Below are 21,602 nucleotides of genomic sequence, written 5' to 3' on the forward strand. Positions count from 1 at the left end.
GGTACTGGTCCCTCGTACAGAACGTGCTCTCATTGTTACGGGTCACTGGGACATACAGAGGCTTTGGTCTGTGGTGGGGGAGGTCTGGGGGAGAGGGGAGAGAGAAACAAAGAGAGAGACAGAAACACAGAGACAGACAGAGATTCAGAGAAAGAGAGAGAGAGAGACACAGAGAGACACAGAGCGAGCGAGAAGAAGATAAAGGGAGAGAGTTAAAGAGACAGAAAGTGGGTGGATAATTTCACAAGATTCAAATGCACTGCTCTCTTTGGTTTCACTGTCAGCTAAGACTGGTCATCATATGAACATTTTAAATTCAGCCCTGAAAGTCATAGACCTGAATGTACCATGATAATTACAGTGAACCACAGTCTCGTGGACCAGGTTATTGTGTCAAATGATTTTAATTACTATAATTCATCATGAAACCTCTTTTAAACATGCCTTCAATACCTTTGAATTAACTGGCAATTAGCCCAAAAAATGGATGTAATTCATCCTTAGACAAGAGAGTACATCATTACAACAGGGGAGATGGAGAAAAGCTTCAGGTTCATGACAAGACATCTAAATTGACTAACTCAGGAATATATGTGTATTTACTGTAGTAATTAGCTTGTGGGTCAAGTTTTGGATTTGGTAAAGGCCTGATGCTGCAATTACACAACAGAACTGGTTCAACAGAGGAAGATGATATTACACCCCCCTCCAAAGCGGTTTCTAAGGAGGGTAACTAATATCCTATTTGCGACACGCAACAACAAAAAAATAGCAATATGTCAGAAAGAGAGTAAAGTTACACATGAAGTATCTCAACAGAAGTGCAAATGGTCCCATATTCACATGACAGTATAATAGACTGCTCACGGTAACGGGAAAAACCACACTCACCCAGACACTCACCCACCCAGACACCCAGACACTCACCCACCCACCCAGACACTCATCCACCCAGACACTCACTCACCCAGACACTCACTCACCCAGACACTCACCCACCCAGACACTCACCCACCCAGACACTCACTCACCCAGACACTCACTCACCCAGACACTCACTCACCCAGACACTCACTCACCCAGACACTCACTCACCCAGACACTCACTCAGCCAGACACTCACTCAACCAGACACTCACTCAACCAGACACTCACTCAACCAGACACTCACTCAACCAGACACTCACCCACCCAGACACTCACTCACCCAGACACTCACCCACCCAGACACTCACTCACCCAGACAGTCACCCACCCAGACACTCACTCACTCACCCACCCAGACACTCACTCACCCACCCAGACACTCACCCACTCACTCACCCACCCAGACACTCACCCACCCACCCCCAGACACTCACTCACCCACCCAGACACTCATCCACCCACCCAGACACTCACTCACCCAGACACTCACCCACCCACCCAGACACTCACCCACCCACCCAGACACTCACCCACCCACCCAGACACTCACCCACCCACCCAGACACTCACCCACCCACCCAGACACTCACCCACCCACCCAGACACTCACCACCCACCCAGACACTCACCCACCCAGACACTCACCCACCCAGACACCAGACACTCACCCACCCAGACACTCACCCACCCACCCAGACACTCACACACCCACCCAGACACTCACCCACCCAGACACTCACTCACTCACCCAGACACTCACCCACCCAGACACTCACCCACCCAGACACTCACCCACCCACCCAGACACTCACCCACCCAGACACTCACCCACCCAGACACTCACCCACTCACCCACCCAGACACTCACTCACCCACCCAGACACTCACCCACCCAGACACTCACCCACCCAGACACTCACCCACCCAGACACTCACTCACCCAGACACTCACCCACCCAGACACTCACCCACCCAGACACTCACCCACCCAGACACTCACCCACCCAGACACTCACCCACCCAGCCACTCACCCACCCAGACACTCACCCACCCAGACACTCACCCACCCAGACACCCAGACACTCACCCACCCAGACACTCACCCACCCAGACACCCAGACACTCACCCACCCAGACACTCACCCACCCAGACACTCACCCACCCAGACACTCACCCACCCAGCCACACCCAGACACCCAGACACTCACCCACCCAGACACTCACCCACCCAGACACCCAGACACTCACCCACCCAGACACCCAGACACTCACCCACCCAGACACCCAGACACTCACCCACCCAGACACTCACCCACCCAAACAACCACCCACCCAGACACTCACCCACCCAGACACCCAGACACTCACCCACCCAGACACTCACCCACCCAGACACTCACCCACCCAGCCACCCAGACACTCACCCACCCAGACACTCACCCACCCAGACACCCACCCACCCAGACACTCACCCACCCAGACACTCACCCACCCAGACACTGAGACTCACACACCCACCCAGACACTCACTCACCCACCCAGACACTCACTCACCCAGACACTCACCCACCCAGACACTCACCCACCCAGACCCACCCACCCAGACACTCACCCACCCACCCAGACACTCACCCACCCACCCAGACTCACACACCCACCCAGACACTCACTCACCCAGACACTCACTCACCCAGACACTCACTCACCCAGACACTCACCCACCCAGACACTCACCCACCCAGACACTCACTCACCCACCCAGACACTCACTCACCCAGACACTCACTCACCCAGACACTCACCCACCCACCCAGACACTCACCCACCCACCCAGACACCCACCCACCCACCCAGACACTCACCCACCCACCCAGACACTCACCCACCCACCCAGACACTCACCCACCCACCCAGACACTCACTCACCCACCCAGACACTCACTCACCCAGACACTCACTCACCCAGACACTCACTCACCCAGACACTCACCCACCCAGACACCCAGACACTCACCCACCCAGACACCCAGACACTCACCCACCCAGACACCCAGACTCACACACCCACCCAGACACTCACTCACCCAGACACTCACTCACCCAGACACTCACTCACCCAGACACTCACCCACCCAGACACTCCCCACCCAGACACTCACCACCCAGACACTCACCCACCCAGACACTCACCACCCAGACACTCACCCACCCAGACACTCACCCACCCAGACACCCAGACTCACCCAGACACTCACCCAGACACCCAGCCACCCAGACACTCACCCACCCAGACACTCACCCACCCAGACACCCAGACACTCACCCACCCAGACACACACCCACCCAGACACTCACCCACCCAGACACTCACCCACCCAGACACTCACCCACCCAGACACTCACTCACCCAGACACTCACCCACCCAGACACTCACCCACCCAGACACTCACCCACCCAGACACCCAGACACTCACCCACCCAGACACCCAGACACTCACCCACCCAGACCAGACACTCACCCACCCAGACACCCAGACACTCACCCACCCAGACACCCAGACACTCACCCACCCAGACACTCACTCCACCCAGACACTCCAGACACTCACTCACCCAGACACTCACCCACCCAGACACTCACCCACCCAGACACCCAGACACTCACCCACCCAGACACTCACCCACCCAGACACTCACCCACCCAGACACACACCCACCCAGACACTCACCCACCCAGACACTCACCCACCCAGACACTCACCCACCCAGACACTCACCCAGCCACTCACCCACCCAGACACTCTCACACACCCACCCAGACACTCACCCACCCAGACACTCACCCACCCAGACACTCACCCACCCAGACACTCACCCACCCAGACACTCACCCACCCAGACACTCACCCACCCAGACACTCACCCACCCAGACACTCACCCACCCAGACACTCACCCACCCAGACACCCAGACTCACACACCCACCCAGACACCCAGACTCACACACCCACCCAGACACTCACTCACCCAGACACTCACTCACCCACCCAGACACTCACTCACCCACCCAGACACTCACTCACCCACCCAGACACTCACTCACCCACCCAGACACTCACTCACCCACCCAGACACTCACTCACCCACCCAGACACTCACACTCACTCACCCAGACACTCACTCACCCACCCAGACACTCACTCACCCAGACACCCACTCACCCAGACACTCACCCACCCAGACACCCAGACACTCACCCACCCAGACACCCAGACACTCACCCACCCAGACACTCACCCACCCAGACACCCAGAATCACACACCCACCCAGACACTCACTCACCCAGACACTCACCCGCCCACCCAGACACCCAGACTCACACACCCACCCAGACACCCAGACACCCACCCCCACACACCCACCCCCACACCCCTACCTAAAAGCGGCTTGTAGAGGTTGGTGAGCTTGGTGAAGGAGGGGAAGAGGTGAGGAAGGTAGTACTTCTGGAACAGACTGAAGAGAAACCTGAAGCCGGTGTCCTGGTTGTCTTTATTCCTCCACTCTAAACTAGACGCCTTTCAGACACAAAGAGACACACAGAGTCACTACTCAGCCAGACAAGAGTCCCAGACAAGCTCTATACTGGATACCTCATTTAATTGGATCGTGCATTTTGAAAGAATTCGACCAGGGCCACATTCGGATTTAGCCAGTGCCGTCTAGATAGGACTGTTTTGTAGCTGGAGCCTCACCTGGACAACCATGAACTTGAGCAGGGTTTGGAGGATGTAGCAGGTCTGGTCATCTGCCAGCTTCTCCCCTGGCACAGCTGGCACCAGTGGGGTGATCTCCTCAGGCACCACCTTGGCTGTTGTGGGAAAGAGAGAGAGTGAGAGGGAAAGAGAGAGCAAGAGGAAAGAGAGAGCAAGAGAGAGAGGGAGGGAGAGCAAGAGGGAAAGAGAGAGCAAGAGAGAGAGCGAGAGAGAGGGAGAGATACACACACTGATGAACACTATATTACTAATAACAAAACAGTTCTAAACTTTCTGAGGAGTGAGGACAACCTTCATCTCACCCCAGCAGCCTACTTCATGAAACAATCAGTGTAATTCCCCAGGACCCAGACAATTACAGTCAACAGTACCAGCTCAATTTGCACAACTTCCAGTTAGTACTGAAATAGGACTTGAAAACAAGCTGGGACACATTCAGCTGTAGCGGCAGGGGACCAGAATATGGAGGGGGGGGCGGGGGACACTAAGTAGGTTTGAGTGTTTGTGTGACATTGAGGGGTCTCACCATCGGAAGGGTTGGAGAAAGGGTTGTAGATGATGGTATCCAGGGTGCAGGGTCCTCTGGTGGAGGGCACGGCAGGGAAGCCTGGCACCAGGCAGGCGAAGATGAGGAACTGCTCCTCTGCACAGTTATTCTGCAGGGCCTGCAGCCACAGCAGGAACAGACGAATTCCCTCACATCTGATCTGCAAGCAGGAAGACAGGGGACATGTTACTATACACAGAACAGGATCATGGTCCTGAAACATGGTGAAACCCCAAAATTGCCCTCGCTAGAAGCCTGTGTTTCAGACATAAGGAAGTGGATGGCTGCAAACTTTCTACTTTTAAACTCGGACAAAACAGAGATGCTTGTTCTAGGTCCCAAAAAAACAAAGATATCTTCTGTTGAATCTGACAATTAATCTTGATGGTTGTACAGTCGTCTCAAATAAAATTGAAGGACCTTGGCGTTACTCTGGACCCTGATCTCTCTTTTGACGAACATATCAAGACTGTTTCAAGGACAGCTTTTTTCCATCTACGTAACATTGCAAAAATCTGAAACTTTCTGTCCAAAAATGATGCAGAAAAATTAATCCACGCTTTTGTCACTTCTAGGTTAGACTACTGCAATGCTCTACTTTCCGGCTACCCGGATAAAGCACTAAATATACTTTAGTTAGTGCTAAATATGGCTGCTAGAATCCTGACTGGAATCAAAAAATTTGATCATATTACTCCAGTGCTAGCCTTCCTACACTGGCTTCCTGTTAAGGCAAGGGCTGATTTCAAGGTTTTACTGCTAACCTACAAAGCATTACAATGGCTTGCTCCTACCTATCTTTCTGATTTGGTCCTGCCGTATATACCTACACGTACGCTACGGTCACAAGACGCAGGCCTCCTAATTGTCCCTAGAATTTCTAAGCAAACAGCTGGAGGCAGGGCTTTCTCCTAAAGAGCTCAATTTTTATGGAATGGTCTGCCTACCCATGTGAGAGACGCAGACTCGGTCTCAACCTTTAAGTCTTTACTGAAGACTCATCTCTTCAGTGGGTCATATGATTGAGTGTAGTCTGGCCCAGGAGTGTGAAGGTGAACGGAAAGGCTCTGGAGCAACGAACCGCCCTTGCTGTCTCTGCCTGGCCGGTTCCCCTCTCTCCACTGGGATTCTCTGCCTCTAACCCTATTACAGGGGCTGAGTCACTGGCTTACTGGTGCTCATTCATGCTTCTGCCGAAGTCGTTGCCTCTCCTTGTTCGGGCGGTGCTCGGCGTTCGACGTCACCGGTCTTCTAGCCATCATTGATCCTTTTTTAATTTTCCATTGGTTTTGTCTCGTCTTCCCACACACCTGTTTTCAATCCCATTCATTACCTGTTGTGTATTTAACCCTCTGTGTCCCCTCATGTCTTTGTCAGAGATTGTTCTATTGTCAGTGTAGTTGCTTGTTGTATAGGTGCGCGTCGGGTCCTCGTACCCATGTTTGTTTGTATGTGTACATTTTAGTGTTATGGAGCATACTACGTGGACTTTATTAAAAGACTCCATTTTACACTCCTTTTGACTCTCCTGCGCCTGACTTCCCTGCCACCTATACACCTATGTCTGACAGTGGGCTATACTCTGCTTTTAAAAAAATAATATTTTACCTTTATTTAACTAGGCAAGTCAGTTAAGAACACATTCTTATTTTCTATGACAGCCTAGGAACAGTGGGTTAACTGCCTGTTCAGGGGCAGAATGACAGATTTGTACCTTGTCAGCTCGGGGGTTTGAACTTGCAACCTCCCGGTTACTAGTCCAACGCTCTAACCACTAGGCTACCCTGCCACCCCGGCTTTGTCTCAGGATAGAGAGTTGGTGGTTGAAGATATCCCTCTCGTGGTGTGGGAGCTGTGCTTTGGCAAAGTGGGTGGGGTTATATCCTTCCTGTTTGGCCCTGTCCGGGGGTATTATCGGATGGGGCTACAGTGTCTCCGAACCCCTCCTGTCTCAGCCTCCAGTATTTATGCTGCAGTAGTTCATGTGTCGGGGGGCTAGGGTCAGTTTGTTATATCTGGAGTACTTCTCCTGTCTTATCCGGTGTCCTGTGTGAATTTAAGTATGCTCCCTCTAATTCTCTCTTTCTCTCGGAGGACCTGAGCCTTAGGACCATGCCTCAGGACTACCTGGCATGATGACTCCTTGCGGTCCCCAGTCCACCTGGCCGTGCTGCTGCTCCAGTTTCAACTGTTCTGCCTGCGGCTATGGAATCCGGACCTGTTCACCGGACGTACTACCTGTCCCAGACCTGCTGTTTTCAACTCTCTAGAGACAGCAGGAGTGGTAGAGATACTCTCAATGATCGGCTATGAAAAGCCAACTAACATTTACTCCTGAGGTGCTGACTTGCTGCACCCTCGACAACTACTGTGATTATTCTTATTTGACCATGCTGGTCATTTATGAACATTTGAACATCTTGGCCAGATTCTTTTATAATCTCCACCCGGCACAGCCAGAAGAGGACTGGCCACCCCTCATAGCCTGGTTCCTCTAGGTTTTGGCCTTTCTAGGGAGTTTTTCCTAGCCACCGTGCTTCTACACCTGCATTGCTTGCTGTTTGGGGTTTTAGGCTGGGTTTCTGTACATCACTTTGAGATATCAGCTGATGTACGAAGGGCTATATAAATACATGTGATTTGATTTGACCAGACTGCTCAGTGTCCTTCACAGTCGTGTTGGCAAAAAATGTAAGGGTTTGTGTGAGAAAACTCACAACAATTCTTACCTTGAATGAGTTTCCAGTGTGCAAAAGCTTTTTCAGGATAGAACCTGAAATGGAAAGCGTACGAGTTTGAACAACAGAACAATCCTGACACCACAGAACAGATATATCTTCCAATGCTAGACATCGCTCTGCACATTGAACATATACATCGATGGGGCTGTAGTGGAGCGGGTCGTGAGATTAGAGTTCCTCTGTGTCCACGTCACTAAGGCTCTATCATGGTCCAGACACACACCAACTCAGTCGTGAAGAATGCACGACAACGCCTTCCTCCCCACCCTCCAGGACACTGAAAAGATATGTCATGGGCCCTCAGATCCTCATAAAGTCCTACAGCTGCAGCATTGAGAGCATCTTGACTGGCTACATCATCTCTTGGTAAGGCAACTGCTTGGCATCCAACCGCAAGGCGCTACAGCGGGTGGTGAGTACGGCCCAGTGTGTCATTGCCATCCAGGACCTCTATACCAGCGCAGGGCTCTACGCTGACCTTTTTGTTTTTCAAGGAGCACGTGTGCGCCTAAGTTGCACACAAAGAAATTTAGGAGCTCAAATAAATATATTTCTTTGTAGCAATGGTGCGCGGTCATGAATCTGCGCTCAGTGTACTCCACGGTACTCAGGGGCTGCTGTACAGTGGAATTGCAGCAATCATTGATTTTTTTTCTTGGCGCACTGGTGTTCCTGATCAAAATGCGAGTTCGCACAGCAAAATATTTAGGCGCATATGCAAGTAAAATGGTCGCACTGTAGAGCCCCGAGGCTGTGTTAGAAGAAGGCCCCCCAAAATGGTCAAAGATTCCAGCCACCCAAACTATAGACTATTCTCTCTGCTACAGCATGACAAGCGGTACCGATGCACCAAGTCTGGAACCAACAGGACCCTGAACGCCTTCTCCCCCCTCAATTACCTAGTACCCTGCACAATGACTCAGTACTGGTACTTCCTGTATATAGTCATGTTATTACCTAGTACCCTGCACAATGACTCAGTACTGATACTTCCTGTATATAGTCCTGTTATTACCTAGTACCCTGCACAATGACTCAGTACTGATACTTCCTGTATATAGCCATATTACCTAGCCCTGCACAATGACTCAGTACTGATACTTCCTGTATATAGTACCCTGCACAATGACTCTTCCTGTATATAGCCATGCTATTTCCTAGTACCCTGCACAACGATTCAGTACTGGTACTTCCCGTATATAGCCATGTTATTACCTAGTACCCTGCACAACAACTCAGTACTGATACTTCCTGTATATAGCCATGTTATTACCTAGTCCCCTGCACAATGACTCAGTACTGATACCATGTTATTACCTGTATATAGACCATACTGTTTCCTGTATTAGCCTAGTTATTACCCCCTGCACAACGACTCAGTACTGATACTTCCTGTATATAGCCATGTTATTACCTAGTCCCCTGCACAATGACTCAGTACTGATACTTCCTGTATATAGCCATGTTATTACCTAGTACCCTGCACAATGACTCAGTACTGATACTTCCTGTATATAGCCATGTTATTACCTAGTACCCTGCACAATGACTCAGTACTGATACTTCCTGTATATAGCCATGTTATTACCTAGTACCCTGCACAATGACTCAGTACTGATACTTCCTGTATATAGCCATGTTATTACCTAGTACCCTGCACAATGACTCAGTACTGATACTTCCTGTATATAGCCATGTTGTTACCTAGTACCCTGCACAATGACTCAGTACTGATACTTCCTGTATATAGCCATGTTGTTACCTTCCTGTATATAGTACCCTTACCAGTACTGACACTTCCTGTATATAGCCATAGTACCTTCCTGTATATAGCCATGTTGTTACCTAGTACCCTGCACAATGACTCAGTACTGACACTTCCTGTATATAGCCATGTTGTTACCTAGTACCCTGCACAATGACTCAGTACTGATACTTCCTGTATATAGCCATGTTGTTACCTAGTACCCTGCACAATGACTCAGTACTGATACTTCCTGTATATAGCCATGTTGTTACCTAGTACCCTGCACAACGACTCAGTACTGATACTTCCTGCATATTATTTTGACTCGTTATTGTTATTCCTTTTTCACTGTGTATGTATCCCTCGTGTCACTATTTCTATTATTTATTTATTTTAATCTGTAACTCTGCATTGTTGGTTAAGGACCCGTAAGTAAACATTTCACTGTTGGTCTACACCTGTTGTTTACGAAGCTGGTAACAAATACAATTAGCTTTGAGCTACAGTTAACACAGAGAGAAGAAAGTCTGTCTGTTCCATCAATACATATTGACCTTGGGGGTGGTGATAAACCAGTCAGGGAGGGAAGGCTGCTCATTCCCCTGATGAAAATGAACATCAATTGCCTGGTGTGCATTTATGAAGCCAATCAGGTCTGTGGTAATCAAATGAGACAATACTCTGATTGCTAAATGCCTGGTTCGCCACTCATCAGGTTAAATCAATGACGCTCCCTGTGTTGGCTAAGCGAAGAAAGAAGAAATTGCCAAGAGAATGGAAATGAGAGGGAAGGAGAGAGAGAGAGAGAGAGAGAGGAAGATGGATCGAGATCAATTTTCCACCAGGTAATGGTCTGTGTAAATGCTTGTTTCACTAGTGGAGGGATCACTGAAACCACTGGGGCCTGTCTTCCTGGATCTGACTGTAGGAGCTCCACAGCTCCCGGTCCTCCTCTCTAATTATAAGCATTGTCATCTACCCACTTTGGGCAGTAGGGTCAATAGTAGGCAGTTATCTAGGTGAAAGGTGACTCCTTAAAGCTGGAATCTAGGTGAAACGAGGTGAAACTGCCTGGTCCATTTGGAATATTTAAATCAAATCAAATTTTATTTTTCACATGCTTTGCAAACAGATGTAGACGAACAGTGAAATGCTTACATAGGGGTCCTTCCCAACAATGCAGAGAGAAAGAAAATAGAGAATTAACAGAAAAGTAAAACACGTAATGATAAATACAGTGAGTAATGATAACTCAGCTACATACACGGGGTACCAGTACTGAGTCTGTGTGCAGGGGTACGAGGTAGGAAAAAGTGAATAGGCAACAGGATAAAATGCAGACGATCTGCAAAAATGCAGTTAATCCAGGTAGCTATTTGGTTAACTATTTAACTAACTATTTAGCAGTCTTATGGCTGTTCAGGGTCCTGTTGGTTCCGGACCTGGTGCATCGGTACCGCTTGCCGTGTGGCAGCAGAGAGAACAGTCTATGACTTGGGTGGCTTGAGTCAAACATTTTTTTCCTCAACAAAGAAGTTACTGCAAACAACGAACACATTTGTTTCCTCAGACGTCATTGCACGCGCGATAGAACATCAACTTCGCTTAGTCAGGAAAACAAAAACACGAACAATTGCGCCTGGGGAAACCAGTGGTGCTGTTTCACCGTTCAAGCATTCTATTCAAACACATACACGAGCCAAGAGACCATCCCACAGAATAGCATCAGCTGAATTATGATGTGTGCAGCAAGCAGCAGGGGACTTTCCTAAAAGGGTGAGGGAAGGAGAGACAGGTTTTAGCTAGTGATTTGTGGACCGGGGAGCAGCATGCCTGTTTGGGGACTGCCGAGGGGGGGGTGAGCCTGCATATTTGGAGTAATAAGCCCCAGGGGTGATTGACTGTCTCACCGCTTTAGCTGAGAAACGACTGACAAACAGAAGATTATAATTGAGGTTATTGCTGGTTGTGAGGATCCTCCTGCTCGCGAGGATGAAACCGAACAAAGCATAATTCAATTACCAATTTGCATTTCAAATTAGAATCTCATTTGCATTTTTCATTTACTTCTCCTTCCACTCCTAATTATTTTCTTCTTACACGAGCCGTTTAAGCGTGGTTGTGCTGATAATCTGTGCTTCCGTGGTTTATTTTGGTGGTTGTAGCAGCAGGAGGGGAGAGAACAGGCTTTTGACTACTGTACCCATGCAGAAGAATACAAACTGTAGCAGTGTCGGCCTATTCAAGCAGACTAAAGTACTGTAAGTACAAACTTAGAAAGAGCTGATGAAGTGGTACATACCTATACTGTGGAACTGCCATCGACTGTAGATTTTTTCTGGTAGAAGTTGCAGAATTTTCTGGAAAACATGAGAAATATAGTGTAACTATTAGCAAAATCTCCAAACAAACTAATCACTTATGGCAAAACAGTCACAGAGACAGAGCAGAGAAACCTGATCACAAAGGGAGAAAGGAAAGTAAACATTTACTCAATAAGCTTTAAACAACTCAATGAGGTGCTACTTTGATCCAAAACTGTGACAATTGTGCTAAGGGACAATGATGTACACACACCAAATGCATGGCCTTGTTGACAAGCTGCTCAGCCATACATCCTAAAAGCAGGCCAGAAGTAAAGCAGCCTTGTCAGTCAGTAGTCACTTCTCGCCTCCTCCTCCTGTGTACGTGTCTCTGGCCTGCTATAGGGATGGCCCTGGTGACACGGGGACAATGCTGGAAATGTCATCACCTTGCCAACCATAGATCAACAACTCAATTAGAGCGTGCTGACCTTTCAGCAGGCTATCATTATTCCTCCACTGAGGGACAGGTTAACTGGGGGATGGATGGATGAGAGGAATGGGGGGAGAGGGATAAGAGATGACACCACTGTGGAATGCGCAGTGTGTGGCGGCCAGTCAGATAATAGCCAGTGCATTGTGGGTAATTGATGATCCACTTGGTTCACCACTCATTGCCCCTCATCATTGACCCAATAAGTCAAATACCATTTGCAATTTAGAGGTTTAAAGCCCAGTGCACGGTGCTCCTTTGAGAGAGAGATACAGAGAGCAACAGAAGAGAGAGAGAGAGAGGAGAGAAAGAAGAGAGCTTAGAGAAAAGAGAGACCTCTGAAGATGAAGTCCTCACCAGCAGTTGCAACACATGTGAGCTGAATTTGCAGTGAGTCTTGAGAAAGGAAGAGCCCATACTTGCAGAGCATGTCTCCACAGCCGGAGAGAGCGAGACCAGAGGGACCAGAGCATGTCTCCACAGCCGGAGAGAGCGAGACCAGAGGGACCAGAGCATGTCTCCACAGCCGGAGAGAGCGAGACCAGAGGGACCAGAGCATGTCTCCACAGCCGGAGATAGCGAGACCAGAGGGACCAGAGCATGTCTCCACAGCCGGAGATAGCGAGACCAGAGGGACCAGAGCATGTCTCCACAGCCGGAGATAGCGAGACCAGAGCATGTCTCCACAGCCGGAGATAGCGAGACCAGAGGGACCAGAGCATGTCTCCACAGCCGGAGAGAGCGAGACCAGAGGGACCAGAGCATGTCTCCACAGCCGGAGAGAGCGAGACCAGAGGGACCAGAGCATGTCTCCACAGCCGGAGATAGCGAGACCAGAGGGACCAGAGCATGTCTCCACAGCCGGAGATAGCGAGACCAGAGGGACCAGAGCATGTCTCCACAGCCGGAGATAGCGAGACCAGAGCATGTCTCCACAGCCGGAGATAGCGAGACCAGAGGGACCAGAGCATGTCTCCAGCCGGAGGAGATGTCGAGACCAGAGGGACCAGAGCATGTCTCCACAGCCGGAGAGAGCGAGACCAGAGGGACCAGAGCATGTCTCCACAGCCGGAGAGAGCGAGACCAGAGGGACCAGAGCATGTCTCCACAGCCGGAGAGAGCGAGACCAGAGGGACCAGAGCATGTCTCCACAGCGAGACCAGAGGGACCAGAGCATGTCTCCACAGCCGGAGATAGCGAGACCAGAGCATGTCTCCACAGCCGGAGATAGCGAGACCAGAGGGACCAGAGCATGTCTCCACAGCCGGAGAGAGCGAGACCAGAGGGACCAGAGCATGTCTCCACAGCCGGAGATAGCGAGACCAGAGGGACCAGAGCATGTCTACACAGCCGGAGAGAGCATGTCTCCACAGCCGGAGAGAGCGAGACCAGAGGGACCAGAGCATGTCTCCACAGCCGGAGATAGCGAGACCAGAGGGACCAGAGCATGTCTCCACAGCCGGAGAGAGCGAGACCAGAGGGACCAGAGCATGTCTCCACAGCCGGAGATAGCGAGACCAGAGGGACCAGAGCATGTCTCCACAGCCGGAGATAGCGAGACCAGAGGGACCAGAGCATGTCTCCACAGCCGGAGAGAGTGAGACCAGAGGGACCAGAGCATGTCTCCACAGCCGGAGAGAGCGAGACCAGAGGGACCAGAGCATGTCTCCACAGCCGGAGAGAGCGAGACCAGAGGGACCAGAGCATGTCTCCACAGCCGGAGAGAGCGAGACCAGAGGGACCAGAGCATGTCTCCACAGCCGGAGATAGCGAGACCAGAGACCAGAGGGACCAGAGCATGTCTCCACAGCCGGAGAGAGCGAGACCAGAGGGACCAGAGCATGTCTCCACAGCCGGAGAGAGCGAGACCAGAGGGACCAGAGCATGTCTCCACAGCCGGAGAGAGCGAGACCAGAGCATGGAACAGTGGCCAAGAGCAGAGCTGCCACACCACATTATGCTGCGACTTAGTGGCTTCATCACATTTGTAGTACTACCCGCTCCTCCTTCTCCCTCTCCTCCTTCTCCCTCTCCTCCTTCTCCCTCTCCTCCTTCTCCCTCTCCTCCTTCTCCCTCTCCTCCTTCTCCCTCTCCTCCTCTCCCTCTCCTCCCTCTCCCTCTCCTCTCTTCTCCCTCTCTCCCTCACCTCCCTCTCCCTCTGTCCCTCCGCTCTCCACCTCTCTCCCTCCCTCTCTGTTGTCCCTCCCTCCTGTCTCCCTCTCCGCTCCTTCTCCCTCTCCTCCTTCTCCCTCTCCTCCTTCTCCCTCTCCTCCTTCTCCCTCTCCTCCTTCTCCCTCTCCTCCTTCTCCCTCTCCTCCTTCTCCCTCTCCTCCTTCTCCCTCTCCTCCTCCACTCTCAGTCTCTATCCCTCTGTATGTCACCTCCGCTCTCTGTATGTCACCTCCGCTCTCTGTAAATCCCTCTCCGTGATAGAAACAGAAATGTGACAGACAGCAATCACTCCTGGTGCCTGCCTGTGGGACTGTGTCCCTGTTTCCTGGTTGACTCCTCTCTGATTCCGAGCATGATGACACGTCCCCCTCTCTATTGCACCTATTGATGCAGGTTGTAATTAGACATTTCCAGTTCCCAGCATGGACACACTCCTTGGAGCAGAGACTCCCCGCGGTGGTGGGAATTGCAGCTGCAACAATGGGACTATACTGGCTGATATGAAGCTCTATAAGACTGACAAAGGGGCTGAGCGGAGTTACAATACTCTAATCTGGAGCTGTAAGTTGAAGTCGGAAGTTGACATACACTTAGGTTGGAGTCATTAAAACTTGTTTTTCAACCACTCCACAAATTTCTTGTTCTCAAACTATAGTTTTGGCAAGTCGGTTAGGACATCTACTTTGTGCATGACTTCCGACTTCAACTGTACATGATCCACACTTACACCATGCCCAAACCGTACGTCCTCATACGTCCGCAAATTGATTTTGTCCACCCACACCAAATGCGATCACAACACGCAGGTTGAAATATCAAAACAAACTCTGAACCAATTATATTAATTTGGGGACAGGTCGAAAAGCATTAAACATTTATGCCAATTTAGCAAGCTAGATTGCAGTTGCAGTTGCTAGCTATTTAGCTAGCTTGCTGTTGTTGGCTAATTTGTCCTGGGATATAAACGTTGTTGTTATTTTACCTGAAATGCACAAGGTCCTCTACTCCGACAATTAATCCACACATAAAACAGTCAACCGAATCGTTTCTAGTCATCTCTCCTCCTTCCAGGCTTTTTCTTCTTTGGACTTTATATGGTGTATGGCATCTAACTTTCATAATAAGGTGTATTACCACAACTGACTGACTGACCCCAGTTCATCTTTCAATCACCCACGTGGGTATAACCAATGAGGAGATGGAACGTGGGTATCTGCTTCTATAAACCAATGAGGAGATGGGAGATGCAGGACTTTGCAGAACTGACTTCTATTTTAGCGCTTGGCAACGTAGACGCTCGTTGGCTCACGCGGACAGTGTTGGGTGCAATGATTTAATAACATGTATGTGTAAATCTATTTTTGCGACCGGAGCGGTGTGTTCTGCATGTTAGGTTTCCAACCACAGGGTGAACATGACACTTCTACCAGAGGTGGCCCACAAGGGCTTTCCAGCATTCACAGACACCCTTAGGAGAACATTGCAGACTATGTTTTTTGTCATTGTGCCACTGATTGAAGCTTAATTTGACACAACAATGAGAAAGTCTGGAGTTTCAACGAGAAAGAGAGAGAGAGCGATTTTTATAGGGCAGTCAGTCACAGCGGAGTTTATGATTGAAAGGCATTCGAACATAACAGCCCAGAGAGCACCAGCAGGTGACTAGAGGGCAAATCAAAGTTTACATAAGTATTCATTACATTTACATAAGTATTCGGACCATTTAGTCTGTACTTTGTTGAAGCACCTTTGGTAGCATGACACTACAAGCTTGGCACACCTGTATTTGGAGAGTTTCTCCCATTCTTCTCTGCAGATGCTCTCAAGCTCTGTCCAGTTGGATGGGGAGCATTGCTGCACAGCTACTTTCAGGTCTCTAAAGAGATGTTCGATTAGGTTCAAGTCCGGGCTCTGGCTGGGCCACGCAAGGACATTTAGAGACTTGTCCCGAAGCCACTCTTGCATTGTCTTGGCTGTGTGCTTAGGGTCGTTCTCCTGTTGGAAGGTGAACCATCAACCCAGTCTGAGGTCCTGAGCACTCTGGAGCAGATTTTCATCAAGGATCTCTCTATTCTTTGCTCTGTTCATCTTGTCTCGATCCTGACTAGTCTCCCAGTCACTGCAGCTGAAAAACATCCCCACAGCATGATTTTGCCACCACCATGCTTCACCATAGGGATGGTGCCAGGTTTCCTCCAGACATGATGCTTGGCATTCAGGCCAAAGAGTTCAATCTTGGTTTCATCAGAGCAGAGAATCTTGTTTATCATGGTCTAAGAGTCTTTAGGTGCCTTTTGGCAAACTCCAAGCGGGCTGTCGTGCACATTTACTGAGGAGTGACTTTCGCCTGGCCACTCTACCATAAAGGTCTGATTGGTGGAGTGCTGCATAGATGGTTGTCCTTCTGGAAGGTTCTCCCATCTCCACAGAGGAACTCTAGAGCCCTATCAGAGGAACTATCGGGTTCTTGGTCACCTTCTCCTCCGATTACTCAGTTTGGCCGGGCGGCCAGCTCTGGAAATAGTCTTGGTGGTTCCAAACTTCTTCCATTTAAGAATGATGGAGGCCACGGTTTTCTTGGGGACCTTCAATGCTGCAGAAATTTGTTGGTACCCTTCCCCAGATCTGTGCCTCGACACAATCCTGTCTCGGAGCTCTACGGACAATTCCTTCAACCTCATGGCTTGGGTTTCACTCTGACATGCACTGTAGGATCTTATATAGACCAGTGTGTGTCTTTCCAACTCATGTCCAATCAATTGAATTTACCACAGGTGGACTCCAATCAAGTTGTAGAAACATCAAGGATGATCAATGGAAACAGGATGCACCTGAGCTCAATTTCGAGTCTCATAGCAAAGGGTCTGAATACTTATGCAAATAAGAAATATGTTTGTTTAAAAATATATATATTATAAATTAGGAAACATCTCTGAAACCTGTTTTCACATTGTCATTATGGTGTATTGTGTGTAGATTGCTGAGGAGTTTATTTATTTAATCCATTTCAGAATAAAGCTGTAATATATCAAAATGTGGAAAAAGTCAAGGGGTTTGAATATTTTCCCAAGGCACTGTAGCCTACAGCCTATCAAATAGTAGTCTGGATTTAGGCCAACTGGTTAGCCTAAGTAGCCAAACAAAGGAATTTTTTAAAATAGATAAAAAAACTACATTCGGTCTCAACAAGTTTATTAGACGTGCAATCTACCACATACTGTATTATAGAGACATTCAAGAAATGTGTTAATTCTACTCTCTAACCAGTAGCTGGCAGCAACACAATACACTGCAGATCCTCCTCAAGCTCATGATTACCAATCTGATTAGATTCACATAGGCCATTTCTCTTTACTCCAAGTTAAAGGCAAACTAAACTGAATTCGCTGAACCTTAGATTTCATAGAACATCTTAAAAATAATCCAGTGACTGTTGCCCAACAGATACATTTGGACAAAAATAGCAACCTGTAAAATGCATGCCTAAGCCTTCCTCTATACAGCAATGGATCACAGGAAAATGTAGGCCTAGTCTACACTGCTAACCTACATAATAAGTAGAGTAGGCCTACATTTACTGGAACGAATTGCAAAAATCACTGAAGCTGGAGTCTTATATCTCCCTCTCTAACTTTAAGCATCAGATGTCAGAGCAGCTTACCGACCACTATAACTGTACACAGCCAATCTGTAAATAGCACAACCAACTACCTCATCCCCATATTATTAACATTTACATTTACATTAATTATCCTTTTGCACCCCGGTATCTCTACTTGCACATCATCTTCTGCACATATGTCACTCCAGTGTTAATGCTAAATCGTAATTATTTTGCCTCTATGGCCTATTTATTGCTTTACCTCTCTAATCTTCTACATTTGCAAACACTGTACATAGATTTTTCTATTGTGTTCTTGACTGTACGTTTGTTTATGTGTACCTCTGTGTTGTTGTTGTCGCACTGCGTTGCTTTTTCTTGGCCAGGTCTCAGTTGTAAATGAGAACTTGTTCTCAACTGGCCTAACTGGTTAAATAATAAAAAAAATATATTTAAAAAAAATGGCATAACATTTAATCCAAACACCTGTCAATCCTAATCCAAACAGGAGAGGACGAAAATGCATAATGTATTGACAGTACATGCGTGTTCATTATCCTGAAGCATGTTGAGGATAACAAGCTAATAAAAAGCTTTAAGCTCTTCTACCTTTGATGTGCACCAAGGGGCAGAGGGGGCCATTAGCCCAGCGAGTAGAGGTACTGATGGGCAGCCATGATACAGGTTGATATTATTTTATTCATGACCTACTTGGACAATTTACATACCCAGTACTTTAATGGTCTGGATCTGCACGGAACAATTAAACTGTCATCAATCCCAGACAATCGTGCTGTAAGACTAACCCAGTAATGAGAAATGTGTAAGCCAAGCACTGTCCTGTCCCCTCCCCTGCATTCTGGACTGGGGCTTTCCCAGTATGGACAGCAGAGCAGACCTAAGCTCAGAGTGCTGAGTCAAGGGCTGGATGACAGATGGCTGGGTCAGAATCAGGTCGCAGCCAAGGGACTTAGACTGGGGCAGCAGACACACACAGTTCGCTCTAAAAAGGTTCCCTGGTCACAGAACCACAGGTTCACAGTCAGTCCCATAACCTCTAACCTGGTCACATAACCTCTAACCTCCTCACAGAACCACAGCCAGTCCCATAACCTCTAACCTGGTCACATAACCACATTCAGTCTCATAACCTCTAACCTGGTCACATAACCTCTAACCTCCTCACAGAACCACAGCCAGTCCCATAACCCCTAGGACAGCCTAAACCCATTCCTGACTCAATCGCTCTCTGGAAAAAACTAGGGCCTGTAGGACCTGCCTTGTTGATAGTGCTGTTACGGCAGAGCAGCGCTTTATTATGGACAGACTTCTCCCCATCTTAGCTACTGTTACATCAATATGTTTAGACCATTACAGTTTACAATCCAGGGTTATGGCAAGCAGTTCAGTCATCTCAGCTTGCTCAATTTCCTTATTATTCATTACAAGATTTAGGTGAGGTTTAGTGAATTATTTGTCCCAAATACAATGCTTTAAGTTTTTTGAAATATTTAGGACTGTAGCTCTTTGTTAAATGTTGCAGGCATTTCAGTCGCTGTAGTAGCTGACGTATATAGTGTTGAGTCATCCACATACAGAGACACACTGACTCAAAGCGTTTCAGAGATTTTCATTTGTTACTAGCAAATTAGAGATTTTATGAAACTTGTTTCATAAACTACATATGCTGACGTGGGCTATTCTATTTTTTTTCTGGGATGCTTCATTGTTTTTATTGCTTTACTGGGAAGCTTAGCAGAGGTAGACATGCTCATGTTATTTATGTTAGTGCAGGGTGAGTTGCATACAGTGGAATTCCTACCAGGTCTCACCGCCTCAGTGCGAGCACCATCACTCTGGTTCAATGGCACATGATTACTGCATACAATAACTGTGGGCATTCAACTACAGCAGCAAATAATCTGTAATTCATTGAAAAGTGTGTAGCCTGAAGACTGACGCTTATGTCCACAGGGCTAATATTATAAATGAAGTGTTCTAGAATGAATTAAGGCTTCAAGTTCACATTCAAGTCAAGAGCTACACGCACAAAACCTAAAGCAGATACAATAGATTCAGCCGTGGGACAATTTATTATTAGGCTGTTGGTCAGGAACATAATGACAAATAATTTGTAGACCGCAAATTGATAGCAGGAAGTCCAAACAGATATAATATTATAACTCTGACCTAAAGCGTCTACATCTGGTCTGGACCCGTTACGTGAACTACTTCAATGACCTCGTCATTAACTGATCATCCCGCTCGTACACTAAGGGCAGATACTGTGTAGTCAGTGTGTACCTATTCTAAAGTATGTAGTGTCGGCTGCAGTGGCCTAGCCAAAGCCTGCTCCCTCTTGGCAGTGAGGGCAAAGTGAGGAGGTCATGTGGAGAACAGGTCGAGGCTGGGAGAAAGCAGGCATTATGCTCACTGCCCATCTGGGTGTGAAGGCAGGCGAGTGTTTTATGGGAGGCAGGCAGGGTTTATCAAGTTGAACAAGTGGTATTCACAGCATGTCTTAGCAAACACGCAGTGTGTCCTCTGCTTTTATGTCTGGCTGTGGAATCTCCTCTGATGATTTGACCCATGCCAAATCTTTCTAGTTTCCTGAGGGGGAATAGGTTTTGTCGTGCCCTCGACAGTCATGGTGTGTTTGGACCATTCTAGTTTGTTGTTGATGTGGACACTAAGGAAATTGAAGCTCTCAACCTGCTCCAATACAGCCTAGTCGATGAGAATGGGGGCGTGCTCGGATCTCCTTTTCATGTAGTCCAGAATCATCTCCTTAGTCTTGGTTACGTTGAGTGATAGGTTGTTATTCTAGCACCACACGGCCAGGTCTCTGACCTCCTCCTCCTGTTCCCTTTGTCCAGGTGGGAAAGGGCAGTGTGGAGTGCAATAGAGATCACATCATCTGTGGATCTGTTTGGGTGGTATGCAAATTGGAGTGGGTCTAGGGTTTCTGGGATAATGGTGTTGATGTGAGCCATTACCAACCTTTCAAAGTACTTCATGGCTATGGACGTGAGTGCTACGGGTCTGTAGTCATTTAGGCAGGTTGCCCTTGCGTTCTTGGGCACAGGGACTATGGTGGTCTGCTTGAAACATGTTGCTATTACAGACTCAATCAGGGACAAAATGTCAGTGAAGACACCTGCCCGTTGGTCAGCACATGCCCGGAGCACACGTCCTGGTAATCCGTCGGGCCCCGCAGCCTTGTGTATGTTGACCTGTTTAAAGGTCTTACTCACATCGGCTACGGAGAGCGTGATCACACAGTTGTCCGGAACA

At 48.6% G+C, this 21,602-nt stretch overlaps 1 protein-coding gene across 3 annotated transcripts in view; it reads right to left on the minus strand.

The window, feature by feature from the left end:
* LOC135508322 (ral GTPase-activating protein subunit alpha-2-like) overlaps positions 1-21,602 on the minus strand; it is a 227,279-nt gene that overhangs the window by 138,211 nt on the left and 67,466 nt on the right. For all 3 annotated transcript variants that reach the window (XM_064928424.1, XM_064928422.1, XM_064928423.1), the window contains exons 4-9: positions 12,042-12,099; positions 7,981-8,024; positions 5,231-5,411; positions 4,684-4,799; positions 4,368-4,506; positions 1-84 (exon numbers count right to left, since the gene is read on the minus strand). The exon at positions 1-84 is cut by the window's left edge and continues 116 nt beyond it. In XM_064928424.1, coding sequence (XP_064784496.1) covers positions 1-84; positions 4,368-4,506; positions 4,684-4,799; positions 5,231-5,411; positions 7,981-8,024; positions 12,042-12,099 — 622 coding nt within the window. The remainder of the gene's footprint in view (positions 85-4,367; positions 4,507-4,683; positions 4,800-5,230; positions 5,412-7,980; positions 8,025-12,041; positions 12,100-21,602) is intronic.

The sequence above is a fragment of the Oncorhynchus masou genome, chromosome 21, assembly GCF_036934945.1.
Source record: "Oncorhynchus masou masou isolate Uvic2021 chromosome 21, UVic_Omas_1.1, whole genome shotgun sequence".
Lineage (NCBI taxonomy): Eukaryota > Metazoa > Chordata > Actinopteri > Salmoniformes > Salmonidae > Oncorhynchus > Oncorhynchus masou.